Genomic DNA, 12,448 nt, shown 5'->3' with positions numbered 1-12,448 from the left:
GTTTTACACCAAGTCGCCATCTGACGTAAGCATCTACACGATTGCTCTACTCGATTCGCTTCTTCCTCAAAATTGTCCTTTGCTCGCATTCTACTTTCTTTATACAATTTTCACACTGTCGTACTATAACGGAACTATCAACTCTAAACTTTCATCTCCACATCTATCATCCGATTAAAGTCTGATATTTAACGTTAAGCACCTTAAACTATGTAAACCGTGAGCTTCACGCATGAAGTAATAAAACATGATTAGTTAAAGTAGATTATTTTAGATTTTTGATGCTTCTTTCAAGAATTCCCTAACGTTTTGTTCCATAAATCCATTTTAAATTTACTTGAGTTCTCCTGAGAATTCCCATGCAGTTAACCTCAGAAATGACATAATTTTCTCCTTACAATAATCTAGGACCCCTCCCCCTAAATTCTACTGGACATTCAATTCGTATTCTCTTCAGAATTCTCGAAACAAAATTTCATTTCAGAATACCTTTGAAACTCTTCTAAGAACCCTCAAAAATCGATTCCATTGGAACTTTTCACGGTTTTTTTGGAAGCATTCCTAGAAGATTCAGCATTTTGTATTTTAAAAAACAATTTAAATAGCGTTCTCAGAATAAACGGATAGCAATTCTTGGGATCTATGGAATTATGGAATTATGAGAGAGAATTTCCAGAAATTTCTGAGATCATGTCCAAATGGGTATTCTAAGGAGAATGTCAAAGAAAGGGATGGTCCATTAATTATTTCACGCAAATTTTGCCCATTTTCAACCCCCCTCCCCCCTTTGTCACATTTTTTTGTATGAACCTTAATTTTTTTTGTATGGCTCGTCACAGTTTTCAAACCCACCCCCCACTCCCCCCTAAATGTGTGACATAATTAATGGACGACCCCAAATTTGGAACAATACTTACACACTTAAAAATCGTTAGATTTTGCTGAACTTTTTGATTTTTAAGCATGAATTCTCAAGCTTTTCGCTCCAAATGACACTAAATTGTTTTGTCGCAACAATAACAGAGGTAACTCAAATAAACCTCAATTCTTGCAACACTGCATAGCTGTATCGAATCCCTCCCGATAAAGGCAACTAGGTGGCGGATTGAGCTGGGACGGCTGCAATACAAGTTATGGGTAGATACCCCATTCAAGAAGAAGGCTGATCGGACGAAGACCGGTAGTCATCGGAGGAGACTGGAAGCTCTGGCGAAGCTGGAAATTAGGCTGTTCAATAAAGGCACCACGAGGCACTTTTCGCAGAGATGGCCGGGAATCCATTATCGACGTCACTTTATGCGGACTGCAGTCCGTCGCTGGTGGAAAACATGAATTGGAGAGTGTGTGAAGGATATACCCATAGTGACCATCATGCAATCGGAATCCTGTGGCAGTACAGATGACGAGAGCTTGCGACCTTAAGTGGAAGACGAGTTGATAGAATCGTTAGGGAGAGCATGTGACACGACCATGCCGAGGAAACTGAAGCTAAATAACAGACGGCCTCCAGCTTACTGCTGCAACGAGGCAATTAGCACCCTCCGCGCTAGTTGTCTCAAGTGAACCCCACACGGTAAGAAATATTGTCAATACTTACAAGTATTGACAATAATATTGATGATGTGAATACAGAAATATTGTCAATACCGATGTATTGACGTCAATATAAAATGTATTGACAATACGATTATTGTCAATACAAACTGTCGTGTAGGGTTCACTTCAGAGCCATAAGACGTGTTCAGAGAGCAGGAACAGAAGCAGACAGAGAGGAACGTAGAGGAACGTTCCGAGCACAAAACGAGAGACAAAGCAGAGCAAGTCAAACTGTCAACTGGAGCTGGGTCGAGACGCTGCTGCCAACGACGCACACCGTGTCGTGATGACGAACATCAGATGTCAAGTCATGCCCGCTGAAATGTGCTTAGAGAACATGAAAGTCATCGTGGAAGGACTTTTCTCGAAGCACGATCCAACGACCTGGCCACCTACATCGTACGGAGACGGAGAGGGAGATAACGACGAAGTCACCAATGAGCTACTCGTAGCAGTGCCCGCTGGATACACTTTCGGCAAACTCTTGGAGGGGATCATCCTATAAACAGGCTGACGAAATGCACGGAGAGTGAGCAAGGATTGTCGGAGAGGCAGTTCGGATTTCGAAAAGGAAGAGCAAAAGTGGATGCAATTCGAACAGTTGGCGTCGAAACAGAAGTGGAGACGCCGTGATAACGATCGACGTCAAAAATGCGTTCAACAGAACCGGGTTCTGATCTACGAGCCAAATATGGGACAGAGACCGATTAGGATCACGGTGGGAATTCCACAAGGCTCCATCCTTGGTCCAACGCTCTGGAACGTGATTTTAAACGGCGATCTAACGCTGAAGCTAGACGCTGGAATAGATGGAAATGTTGGCGACCGAGGCGGTCGACATGATTGGAAACCTAATGCATGGAGAGAAGCTGCAGATAGCCCACAACAAAAGCGAGGTGGTATTGATCAGTGACTTTAAATCGCTGAAGCGGTCAGAAATTACCGTTGGGGAGCACGCAATAAGCTAGAAGTGCGTGTTGAAATGCTTGGGAGTGATGGCCGACGATCGTTTGGCTTCAACAGCCACGTAGAATACGCCTACGAGAAGGCACCGAAGGCCATCAACGCGGTAGCCAGAATCATACCGAACATCTCGGGACGGCTCCTGGCTAGTGTATTTACGTTGATACTGAGATATGGAGGTTCAGCCTTAGTTGCAGCGCTGAAAACTAAGCGGAATTTAAAGAAACCGAACAGTACGTACCGGCATTTGGTGTACCCTTTGTTGTAAGAATAGTAGACAGTTATCAGTAATTCCATTAATAGTGGATAAATAATGGTTCAGCCTAAATTTTCAGATGGGGCTGACAAAAACGGAAAAGCACTGCATAAATCTCTTTATGAGGCACCTTATTTCTTTCGTTGTTTTTGGCTTAATAATGCTAGATTCTTGATATATATAATTGATAAATATTAAATAAAACTAAACAATAATCAAATAGCCAAAATTTTATTTAAAAAATCATTCGGATATACTGTTTCGGATATGATTATGGTGATATTATTCTACGCCAGGAATGTGTCAAGATTTTTAATTAATTCCGATGCGAATTAACCATGCGATGAAAACAAACACCCAACTTGAAAGATCATAATATATTTATATAAACCTAGTAAAACACATAAACACGATGAAAACGTTCACTTATTGCAAAACAAAATGCTCCAAAATGGCTCCACTACAAAGGCATTTTTTTTTGAGTGATCCCACTCAAGACGCTAGAGGAACCCGTGCTGTATAAATATTGATTTTACACCACTAGAAAACCGAAATTCACACACCAGAGAGCAAATTTCAGTCCGGAAATTGATTATGCTAGTACGCATACACCTTAAACTACTACAATTACGATGAAGACGTTTGTTAATGTCTGGCAGCGCACTCCTCCTACGTATATTTGTATCGAAAGTTAAGTAGTTTCACTTTCATACGCGCTCACACACAGAGACTGTTTCGCACATACGTACATTCACACTCGCCGTATGACCGGTTACGGTAAACTCGTCTTACTTCCGGCTTCGGTCGGTCCACCGCTGTTGCTGGATTCCTCCTCTAGGGTTTTCGGAACGGCACGTTCTCTGTTAGAAAGGGTTTTCATCAAGAAATTCGCATGAAATCACGTTGGTATCGAAACAAAAGTAGAGGTTAACCTATCCCTTTGTGTTTTGTTATTGAAAATGGTGGTTTTCGGGGTTAGTAACTCCACATGCATTCAGTGTGTTTGTGTGAGTAAATATTGTTGTTAATCCGTGTCAGTACTACTGGTTGCAGCGAGGTGTGGTGATTTGAGTAGTGTTTCAAGGTTAGATTCTACTGTATCGATAGTTTTCTTGGGTCGTCTGTAAAATATTGGAATAAATGTGTTGGTTTAGGTTTTAATTGAGGTTAGATGCGGTTAGGTTTGGTTCTCGGATAAGCTGAGATTCGAGGATTATGGCCGGTTTACTTACTTGTACAACACGTAGTGTTGCACGATGAACACAATGTCGAACAGTACGGAGAACAGCCCCAATCCGAACTTGGTTGGATCGCCAAAGATCGATGCCCAATCATCTAAACGAAGGTCAACGATATAGGACCGTCAGCAATCAAAACAAGATAACATCACATCTTACCATAATTATAAGCATTGAGCAACATCTGCAGCATGCTCAGGGTTCCACCGGTGAAATCGAGCAGGATGTTCTCTATACTCCATCCCACCGTACTCTTCCGCCTGAAGTTCAGTACCGCCTGCGGTACATACTTGATCAAAGTGATCGCCAGCTTGATGTAGCTGAGTGCATACAAAAAGTCCAACCAGTGCCAGGTTCCAGTGCCTACCAAAATTCCCGATACAACAATGATCGTCACGAAGACCCCTAGGATACCCTGCGCCGTGTACGATACCCGCTGATCTCCTCTCTGAAACCAATCGCATCGCATTAATCGTCACACTTCACCGACCGTATCAACCGCTCTAAACTCACCTCATAGAGGAAGCACTGTACCACCGTCAAGAACGTCGCCAACGATGCATGCAGTGAGAACGCCACATCGTTCGCAATGATCGGATTCAACCCCCGTGGATTCCTGCTGAAGTACTCCTGCTCTATGTGATTGTTCCAATAGAGGGAACAGTTGAAGATCGCATACAGCGTATGTCCCAGCAGGTTCAAGACCAAAAAATCAAATGACAGTCCTACGACACTTTTTCGCCTAAAGTTAACGATCATCTGTGGCCAGAACGAAATCGTCCACGCCACAAAGTAGATCCATCCGATCACAATCGCCGCGTACATAATCACCCTGGAGTTGGCGATTGTAACCCTAATGAATGCCGCCGCGTCATCAATCAGTCCGGACGGAATGATTCGTCCCACCAGGTCAAACTGACCCGGTGAACGGGCCTGCAGAGCGACCGGAACGGCCCTGTCGATGAACCCACTCGGAGGAGCATCGATCGAGATCAGTGAAGGCGTAACGGTGACGAAGTCCACATCGTTGTCGGTGAAGTTGAACTGGACGTTCTGGGTCAGTTGGCCGCGAAAGCGAACCAGGATTTCTTTGGTTTCATTCACCAGTATGACGATGTCCTGGGGATCGAGCACCACGTTGGCCCCGATCGAGGTTTGACTTCGTACCGAAGTTGCTGGAAAAAAATATGGCACAGTTCAGAAGTGCGTTGTACGAAGGGTTGACAAGTCATACCTGCTAGCAGCACAGTAGAGAGGAGAACAATCGCTATGGATTTCCCCATCGTGTGCTTGACCGTAGATACGGTTGGGTTCACGTAGCACGGCACGAGTAGTTCAAATCAGGTTGTATTGTGTGGACGGAAATGCACTACATTGATGGTTCTGAAAACAATCAACTCTGAAAGATTAGCCGTATCTTCATCGTCAATGTGATGCGCGTATTGTACCCTCTCAATCTCAATCGTTATCGCAAATATATTACGTAGGTATAGATAAGTGACAATTTGAGGGTGCTGTAAATAATTTGGTGATGTGCAAATTGCTGCAATTAATTGCTCGATCTTGACAAACGAAGAAATGCGTACGTCGCTGATTGATGTCAAATGTAATCACTGATCAGTTTGAAAGTGTAAGCCATCCCTTCAAATTGGCGCAGAGTTGATGGTGCCTACGAACATTACAGTTGGACCTTAGATTTAGCTGTCAATTTGCCGTACACTAACGGATGCATGCGTGTGCCTTAACCAGGCATGGAAAATCATTTACATTCATTTCGTGCGTTCATTTACATTCATTTGCTTCTAACTTTTTTCATCAACAGAATTTCGTTAAATGAGATGGAAAACATTTGTAAGTTTTGATATTAACTACATTTTTTGTCAATAACTCAAATCTGTATCTCTTATGCATCACAAACTAAACCGGGCAGAACTGGCAATTGTTTTTCAGTGAATTTACATACACTGAAAAACAATGATGGGTTCTGCTCGCTCTGGTTCATCATGCATAAGATAAACAGATTTGAGTTACTAACCAAAGTTTTAGCTAATATTAGAACCTACAAAAGCTTCACACATAATTTTACGGAATTCTGGTAATGACAAAAGTTAGAGGCAAATGAATGTTAATGAATGAACGAAATGAATTCGAATGATTTTCTATGCCTGGCCTTAAATCTTGGTGGTTCATATCTAATCTAGCAAGTCGACAAATGTGGCATTAAGTGACGTTTAACCTGAAACCAAGCTGATTAATTTTGTCACTTACTACCAGTAAATCTTGCAGATTATCATCTGTAATAGGCGGTCTGTCTGTCGGTCTTTTCAAAAGACAAAATCATGGGCATAGACGCCAACTTAGGACGGGAAACATACCTTTGCTCCCATATAATTTGCGGAATCTCATATCAAATATACACTGAAAACGAATCTTACTCAGAGAGTGAGTCACTTTTACTCATGCGCTTAGTGACCAACACTTTTAGAAATTTCTTCATACGAATGTGAAAAAGTGACTCACTCTCAAAGTTAGTCGTTTGCAATGCACTAAAAAGCTACTGCACACACGGTTTTCCTTTTTTGAACGTGTTCCAAATTATCCTTGGAAAATTTTGACAAATAAGACCTATATAGGCCATGATTTGATCTGGGAAAATGCTCTAATACCTTGATAAAAAATGCAACGTTACTTGGGAAGTGGCCATGGAAAACTATCGTAATCCTGAAATAAATACTACAAAAAATGTTGGGTTAAGGAAAAATGAGAAGACAACAGATTTACTAAACGTGTTCTGTTTATTAGGACTTCGAACATCGCGGAATTAGATTTACTTATTTTCTAGAATTAATTTTAAAGAAACTTAATACTGTTCTGAGCTAAAATAACACACATTTTGTTGAATAAAATATTCAACGTTAAACCAGAGGCTACCATGTTTCACAGTTTTCAATGATGAACTTTTCGAAAACCAAGGGTTATGTCTGTTTTTAGTGACGTAGGACTACGAAATTATTTTGTTAATCCATTCAACCAAAATTTCTAAATGATGAGTGGGAGAGATAGCTCATCGATTCTTCCGGTTCGCCTCCTAGCATCGTGCTCTAAGGTACCAGGCGATAACCAGGGTAGTTGATGACGCTCGATGACGTCATTTCGTTGGCGTCTGCAATGGGAAATTCTCATAGCATGCGTTGACGATGGGACGTTGTCGAGTTGTTGAATAGCAACTATCGTGGTAACTCACCGATTACCTGTCGATCTGCCAAATTTGGAAAGACGTCTGCATTGAATTGTCTCATATAATAATACTCCGCCCACTATATCACAAGAAATTGCGAGTAGCTGAGTGGAATGGAGATAAGTTAAGCATTGAGTACAGGACCAAGTCTCCCCTGGGTGGTGCCAAAAGATGAGCGCAATAGAATCATCAAGTTGCCATAAGGCACGGAATGAGACTATTGCATGGCTGGGTAGTCAAAGTCTTCCATTCGTTAGTCATTTCAGGTGGATTAGAACAGGTTTAGGTGGGCGTTGGCCAGATTTGGATTTTTCAGATGTAATCCTGGATAGGACCCTGTCATTGAACGTCGCGTGAAAGTGGAACTTAATGAAGGCCTAAGTACTTTTTCGTAGTTTTTAGTTTTCGGATTTGAAAGATCGTCGGTTACAGTGGCCTGCTTACTGAGCAGAAAAACGCGGTCCCAGGTCCTTACATATCAAAGAAATTTATGTTAAAATCGCTTGTGTATCGTGTATTTTGCGAAACTCGTTGTTGTCGTTGGTTCCGGGTTTGAATGGATACACAAATTTGAGCAACGGTATTATGTGATATGAGGGGCTCGGTGGCCTTAGAGCAACCGTTTTTGCTTACTGAGCAGAACATCATGAGTCTAATCCACATTCAAGATTCGTCAATCGTTTTATTTGTTAATATGACTACATGGTAATAACAGCAACTCGGTGATTAAAAAGGTGCTCGTCTGCCTAGTGGCAAACGTTTTTGCTTACTGAGCAGAAGACCGTGGGTTTAGTCCCAAGCTTCTTCGCGTTATATGATCGTTAGGGCATCAATTCAGCTTATCGTTTACCAAAACGAACCCTGCTGCAAACCCAAACCTCTTATCCAAAATCCCAGTGATTCCTCGTGGAAGTGCAGAGGTGTTCTCGGCTTCCATCAAAGCGAGTGTCATGTCAACACAATCCTTCCCATTTCTTTCTTGACCTGTGTTCGGGCGCGGCCGGCGCTGGTATTACCTAACTTAAGATCACCAGTTTTTACACATTGAGGATGATTGCTAGTCCCAAGCATCGTCTATTGGTTCTCTGTGTAATTACAGCTGATCTGGCAGTAACAGAGTAGCAACCGTGGGCGGTCAATCAAGCTCAAGCTCAACCAAAATTTCTAAATGATGATACCTAAATGGAATTCCCAAATCAACAAAGCTTCGATTCATATTTTCGATGATATCCAAACATGAAGATTCAACTTATAAAATTCACAGTTCAGGTTAACATATCGTTCGGTTATAGAATAATGATTGTTTTGACGTAGGAATATTTCTTTCGACAACATATTGGGGGTGCAATTTCAAGAAAACCAAAATCGTCCGCGTTACGAAAAGTGGTCAGGATTTGTTTCTGTCACTAGCGTATGGATTTTGATTCTAAACAGGCCTATCAAAAGGAAATTTTTCTACGAATCTGCTAAAATGAACACTTTTTCTATTATCAAAAGGTCGAATGTGCAACGGTTGCTATTATAATTAAAATTATCACCGATTGCCTGCGGAAAGCGCTTTCCCTAACACAAATTCCAACATCGAATTTCATCCGGTCTCGCCGAACGGTGTTTATTCAATCACCGCATGTGGTGAGTGGTGGTGTCCGGTTGTCATCAGCAGCAGTGCTTTCGGCAGTCCAGTCGGTCTCCAGTACACAACGAAAACTCCCCACAATCAGCTAGCTATCAAGGCCTCGATTCACTGAAGAAGGAGGAAGAAGCCGCACCGCTACTGATCGGTTTCAGTTGCTCGTCGTGAGCCGCTGTGGGCTATCTATGCCAAGCGCGTCCAAAAAACATACAGCTCGCCAGTCTCATACGTGTTGAACACCCTAATAGCGCAGCATTACTCAACCATCACGATAAAATGATTCTTTTCAGGACTACCATAAATTATGATTGTTTAATAGTTAATTTTCATTGAACGTTCGCTCGCCTTGCTGCCAGCTACATCACCCACAAAGCTCTTTAATAATGTATCCAGCAACCAAAAATTCTCGCAATGACCGAATACCACAAGACCTTGTCAAGTAACCAGAAGCACTTCTAATTACGGCAAGGTTTTCTCCAGGATGCTTGACAAAATCAAAACAATTTCGAATTTATAATAAATGATCACGAATATCTCGCGAATAGAAAATTTTAGCAACGAGAAAACGAGGCGTTTCCGTGATAGGAAAAAGTGGTTCCCTAGCACAGTCGCCGAATATTGATACCGAGCACGTAATCCTACGTAACATCTACGGTCGAGTCTTGGATACAACCTATTTCACCTAGATAATGGCATTCGCTAACCGAGATGCATTCTATAAATCGGACTAGTCAGTAAAGGTACGGTATTACCCAGCGGTAGGCGGTGGGTACAATTTTCGGTCCAGTCTAGAAAGTCTTTGGGGTTTGGAATTGTCTCGACTTGTTTGAGCAACTTCAACAAAGACAACAACTTTCTATTAGTAATCCTATATACAGAGATAAGCGGAAATATTACCAGACGATTTGGCAACGTGATTTGTTTTGTTTACAAAAACTGCCAACACATGCCGCGGAGCAAAATGTTACAGCTTTGTGCGTGACTTTATCTTTGTCTACGCTGCGAATTTATTTACGTTGTTTAAATCATCCTTAATGATGAACTATTTTTCCTTAAATTTCGAATAACATTTATTGAATATGAAGTGCATTGCCAACATTTGCTCTAGCTGCGGCCTCTCTTATGTTAAGATACGCATTTTACTGAGCAGTAAAATGCGTATCTTAACATAAGAGAGCCCGCAGCTAGAGCAAATGTTGGCACTATAATATTTTTGTTTGTTTATAAACTTTGTTTGAAGTTATTGCAATACATTTCAACTGAAATATTCTGGCAAACGATAAACATGCTTGTTTGGCTCACATGTTGACAGTTCTCACTGCTCGATTGGCTCAATATGGTCGCTTGCGCAAATCTCCATATATAGGATTACTACTTTCTATCTACATAGTCGATCTGTTATGTTAAAGCAAGCAATAAGAAGTCAAACAATACACTAACGCCAGCTGGCAACATTTCTTGTCCATCTGAATAACTTTGCCAAAGGCAACAACATTTCTATCTAGTCAAGCTGTCAAGTTAAAGCAACCAGTCATTACTCGTGTTCTTTTCTCTGTTACTGGGGGACGTCATTTGTGATTAGTCCCGGTCCAAACTCCCCAGTTGGTAAAGAGAGATGATCAACCCGATTCGTGCCTTCCTCAAAGTTGTCCTTGCTCACTTTCTACTCTCTATATACAATTTTCACACTGCCGTACTCTAACGGAACTAACAACTCAATACTTTCATCTCCTCCTCTATCGTATAAAATAAGCACTTTAAGTCTGTTATCTGACTCTTAGCATCTTCAACTATGTAAATCGTTAACTTCACGCAGTATGAATAACAGTTACTCAAATCCGAGCAGATGTTTACTCAGACTATGGGTAATCGCTATTTTGGCTAAACTGAGTTAACGGAACTCACCTCTGAGTTAGATTCTACGGGCATGTAGCTCTTGTTCATTTGAACAACTTTGCTGAAGACAACAACCTTCTCTCGATTTGACCAGTCAAGCTAAGCTAAGCAGCAAGCCACTAGAAGTCAGATGGCAAACTAGTACCGCGTGCTAATAGAATTCTCAATATAACTGTCCGCCATCCAATAGGTCTTGTTTAACAACTTTACCTTTTCTTGACACTAACACAGCCTAGTGAGGAAATTCAAAACTACACTGTTTATCATCCAATAGCTTAAGTGCAAGTTTAAGCAATCCACTAGATTTCAGATGGCTCAGAATCATCAACTGACCTGTCCAAAAAGGTCTTGTCCGCATCAACAATGTTGCCAAAGCCAGCAACCTTCTATCTAAATAGTGGAGGTCTCAAACTCAAGCAAGCAATTGAAAGTCAAATATTACCCGTGGTGATATAATGACTGAACTGTTCACGTATTGTCCATCGGAATAACTTTACCAAAGACAACAATCTCTATAAAGTGCACCGCACATGGCAGTAGATTCGTCAATATTTTCATGTTAATATTTTCAACCACCTTGACAAAAATTGCCGAGGAGCAAGTCCCATCTACTGCTGTAGTCAAGCAGAAGGGGATAATGAGGGGAAATATTGAAACATTCAATCAAACTTTTTTTGATTTTGCGTCATTATGTTCATCAATATTTTCGTCGTCAATATCTGCATCAATATGGATGACAATACTTTTGAATATTGTCAATATTTTCGCCAGGATTTTGCTTGCTTAAGACGAGACGTCAAATTAAATCAAGCAATTAGAAGACTAACGGCACACTGCCGCCGTCTGTTGAAATAATTCAAAACAAGATTGTTTATCTTCCAACAGGTATTGTTCATCCATAAACTACGCTTGCTTTTCCAACTGTTGGTGGGTAATTTACGGCAGTTTCGACTATGCAGGCAAGTTCAAACAACACGGTGTAGACTCAATGATGAAACATTAATTCCTTGATATTCCCTGATTTCCCTGCAATTTATCTGCAACATTTCAGACAGGAGTGATAAAAATAAAGGAAGTCAAATTCGGCCATTTTAAATATTGTATTTTTTTTTTTCAAAATGGTGTCTTCGAAATTTTTTAATAAATTGTATCACGAAAACTTCAGGTCTGATCAAATGACTTCGAAGAGAAAGTTGTAGAAAAAATATAATCTGTATTAGAAAAATATTCACGGTATTTTTTTAGGTAATTTTGTGTAAAAATTACAGAAGAGTGTTAAAAACATAAATATCTCAAAATGTCCTTGATCAATTTTAAATTACGCGGAAATTTTTTCCGCGTAAATTTGGTGTGACTTATGGAACTGTAATAATTTCTCGATTATTTGCAGGGTGTAAAAAAAATGAGAAAACTAGAGATGAATCAACAACAAAATTGATGACCGCAAAATAATCCGGGACGCAAAAGTTACAATAAATTCCACATTTTTTGTGATAGCACATCAGTCCCTTGGCGATTTTCGCGACATCATTTAATGCTTCTGTGATTTTAGCGACTGAAAGTTCAAATTCGCGAAAAACACACCTGTTGTAACAGCCCTGAAATTGATGATATTATCGGCTGGCTCA

General features: G+C 40.8%; 1 protein-coding gene across 4 annotated transcripts in view; it reads right to left on the bottom strand.

Moving 5' to 3' along the window:
* The window catches only part of Ctns (Cystinosin), an 82,506-nt gene that overhangs the window by 10,380 nt on the left and 59,678 nt on the right, over positions 1-12,448 (bottom strand). For 2 of the 4 annotated variants that reach the window (XM_065222491.1, XM_065222492.1), the window contains exons 2-5: positions 5,288-5,436; positions 4,567-5,228; positions 4,213-4,501; positions 4,048-4,150 (exon numbers count right to left, since the gene is read on the bottom strand). In XM_065222491.1, the coding sequence (XP_065078563.1) occupies positions 4,048-4,150; positions 4,213-4,501; positions 4,567-5,228; positions 5,288-5,336 (1,103 nt within the window). In that variant the 5' untranslated portion in view covers positions 5,337-5,436. The other 2 variants (XM_065222494.1, XM_065222493.1) reach the window with 2 other exon arrangements.

The sequence above is a fragment of the Ochlerotatus camptorhynchus genome, unplaced genomic scaffold (genome assembly GCF_037179485.1).
Source record: "Ochlerotatus camptorhynchus isolate MF236.1 unplaced genomic scaffold, CSIRO-AGI_Acam_v1.1 ptg000170l, whole genome shotgun sequence".
In the NCBI taxonomy this organism is placed as follows: domain Eukaryota; kingdom Metazoa; phylum Arthropoda; class Insecta; order Diptera; family Culicidae; genus Ochlerotatus; species Ochlerotatus camptorhynchus.
This window is presented reverse-complemented; position numbering and strand designations above follow the sequence as displayed.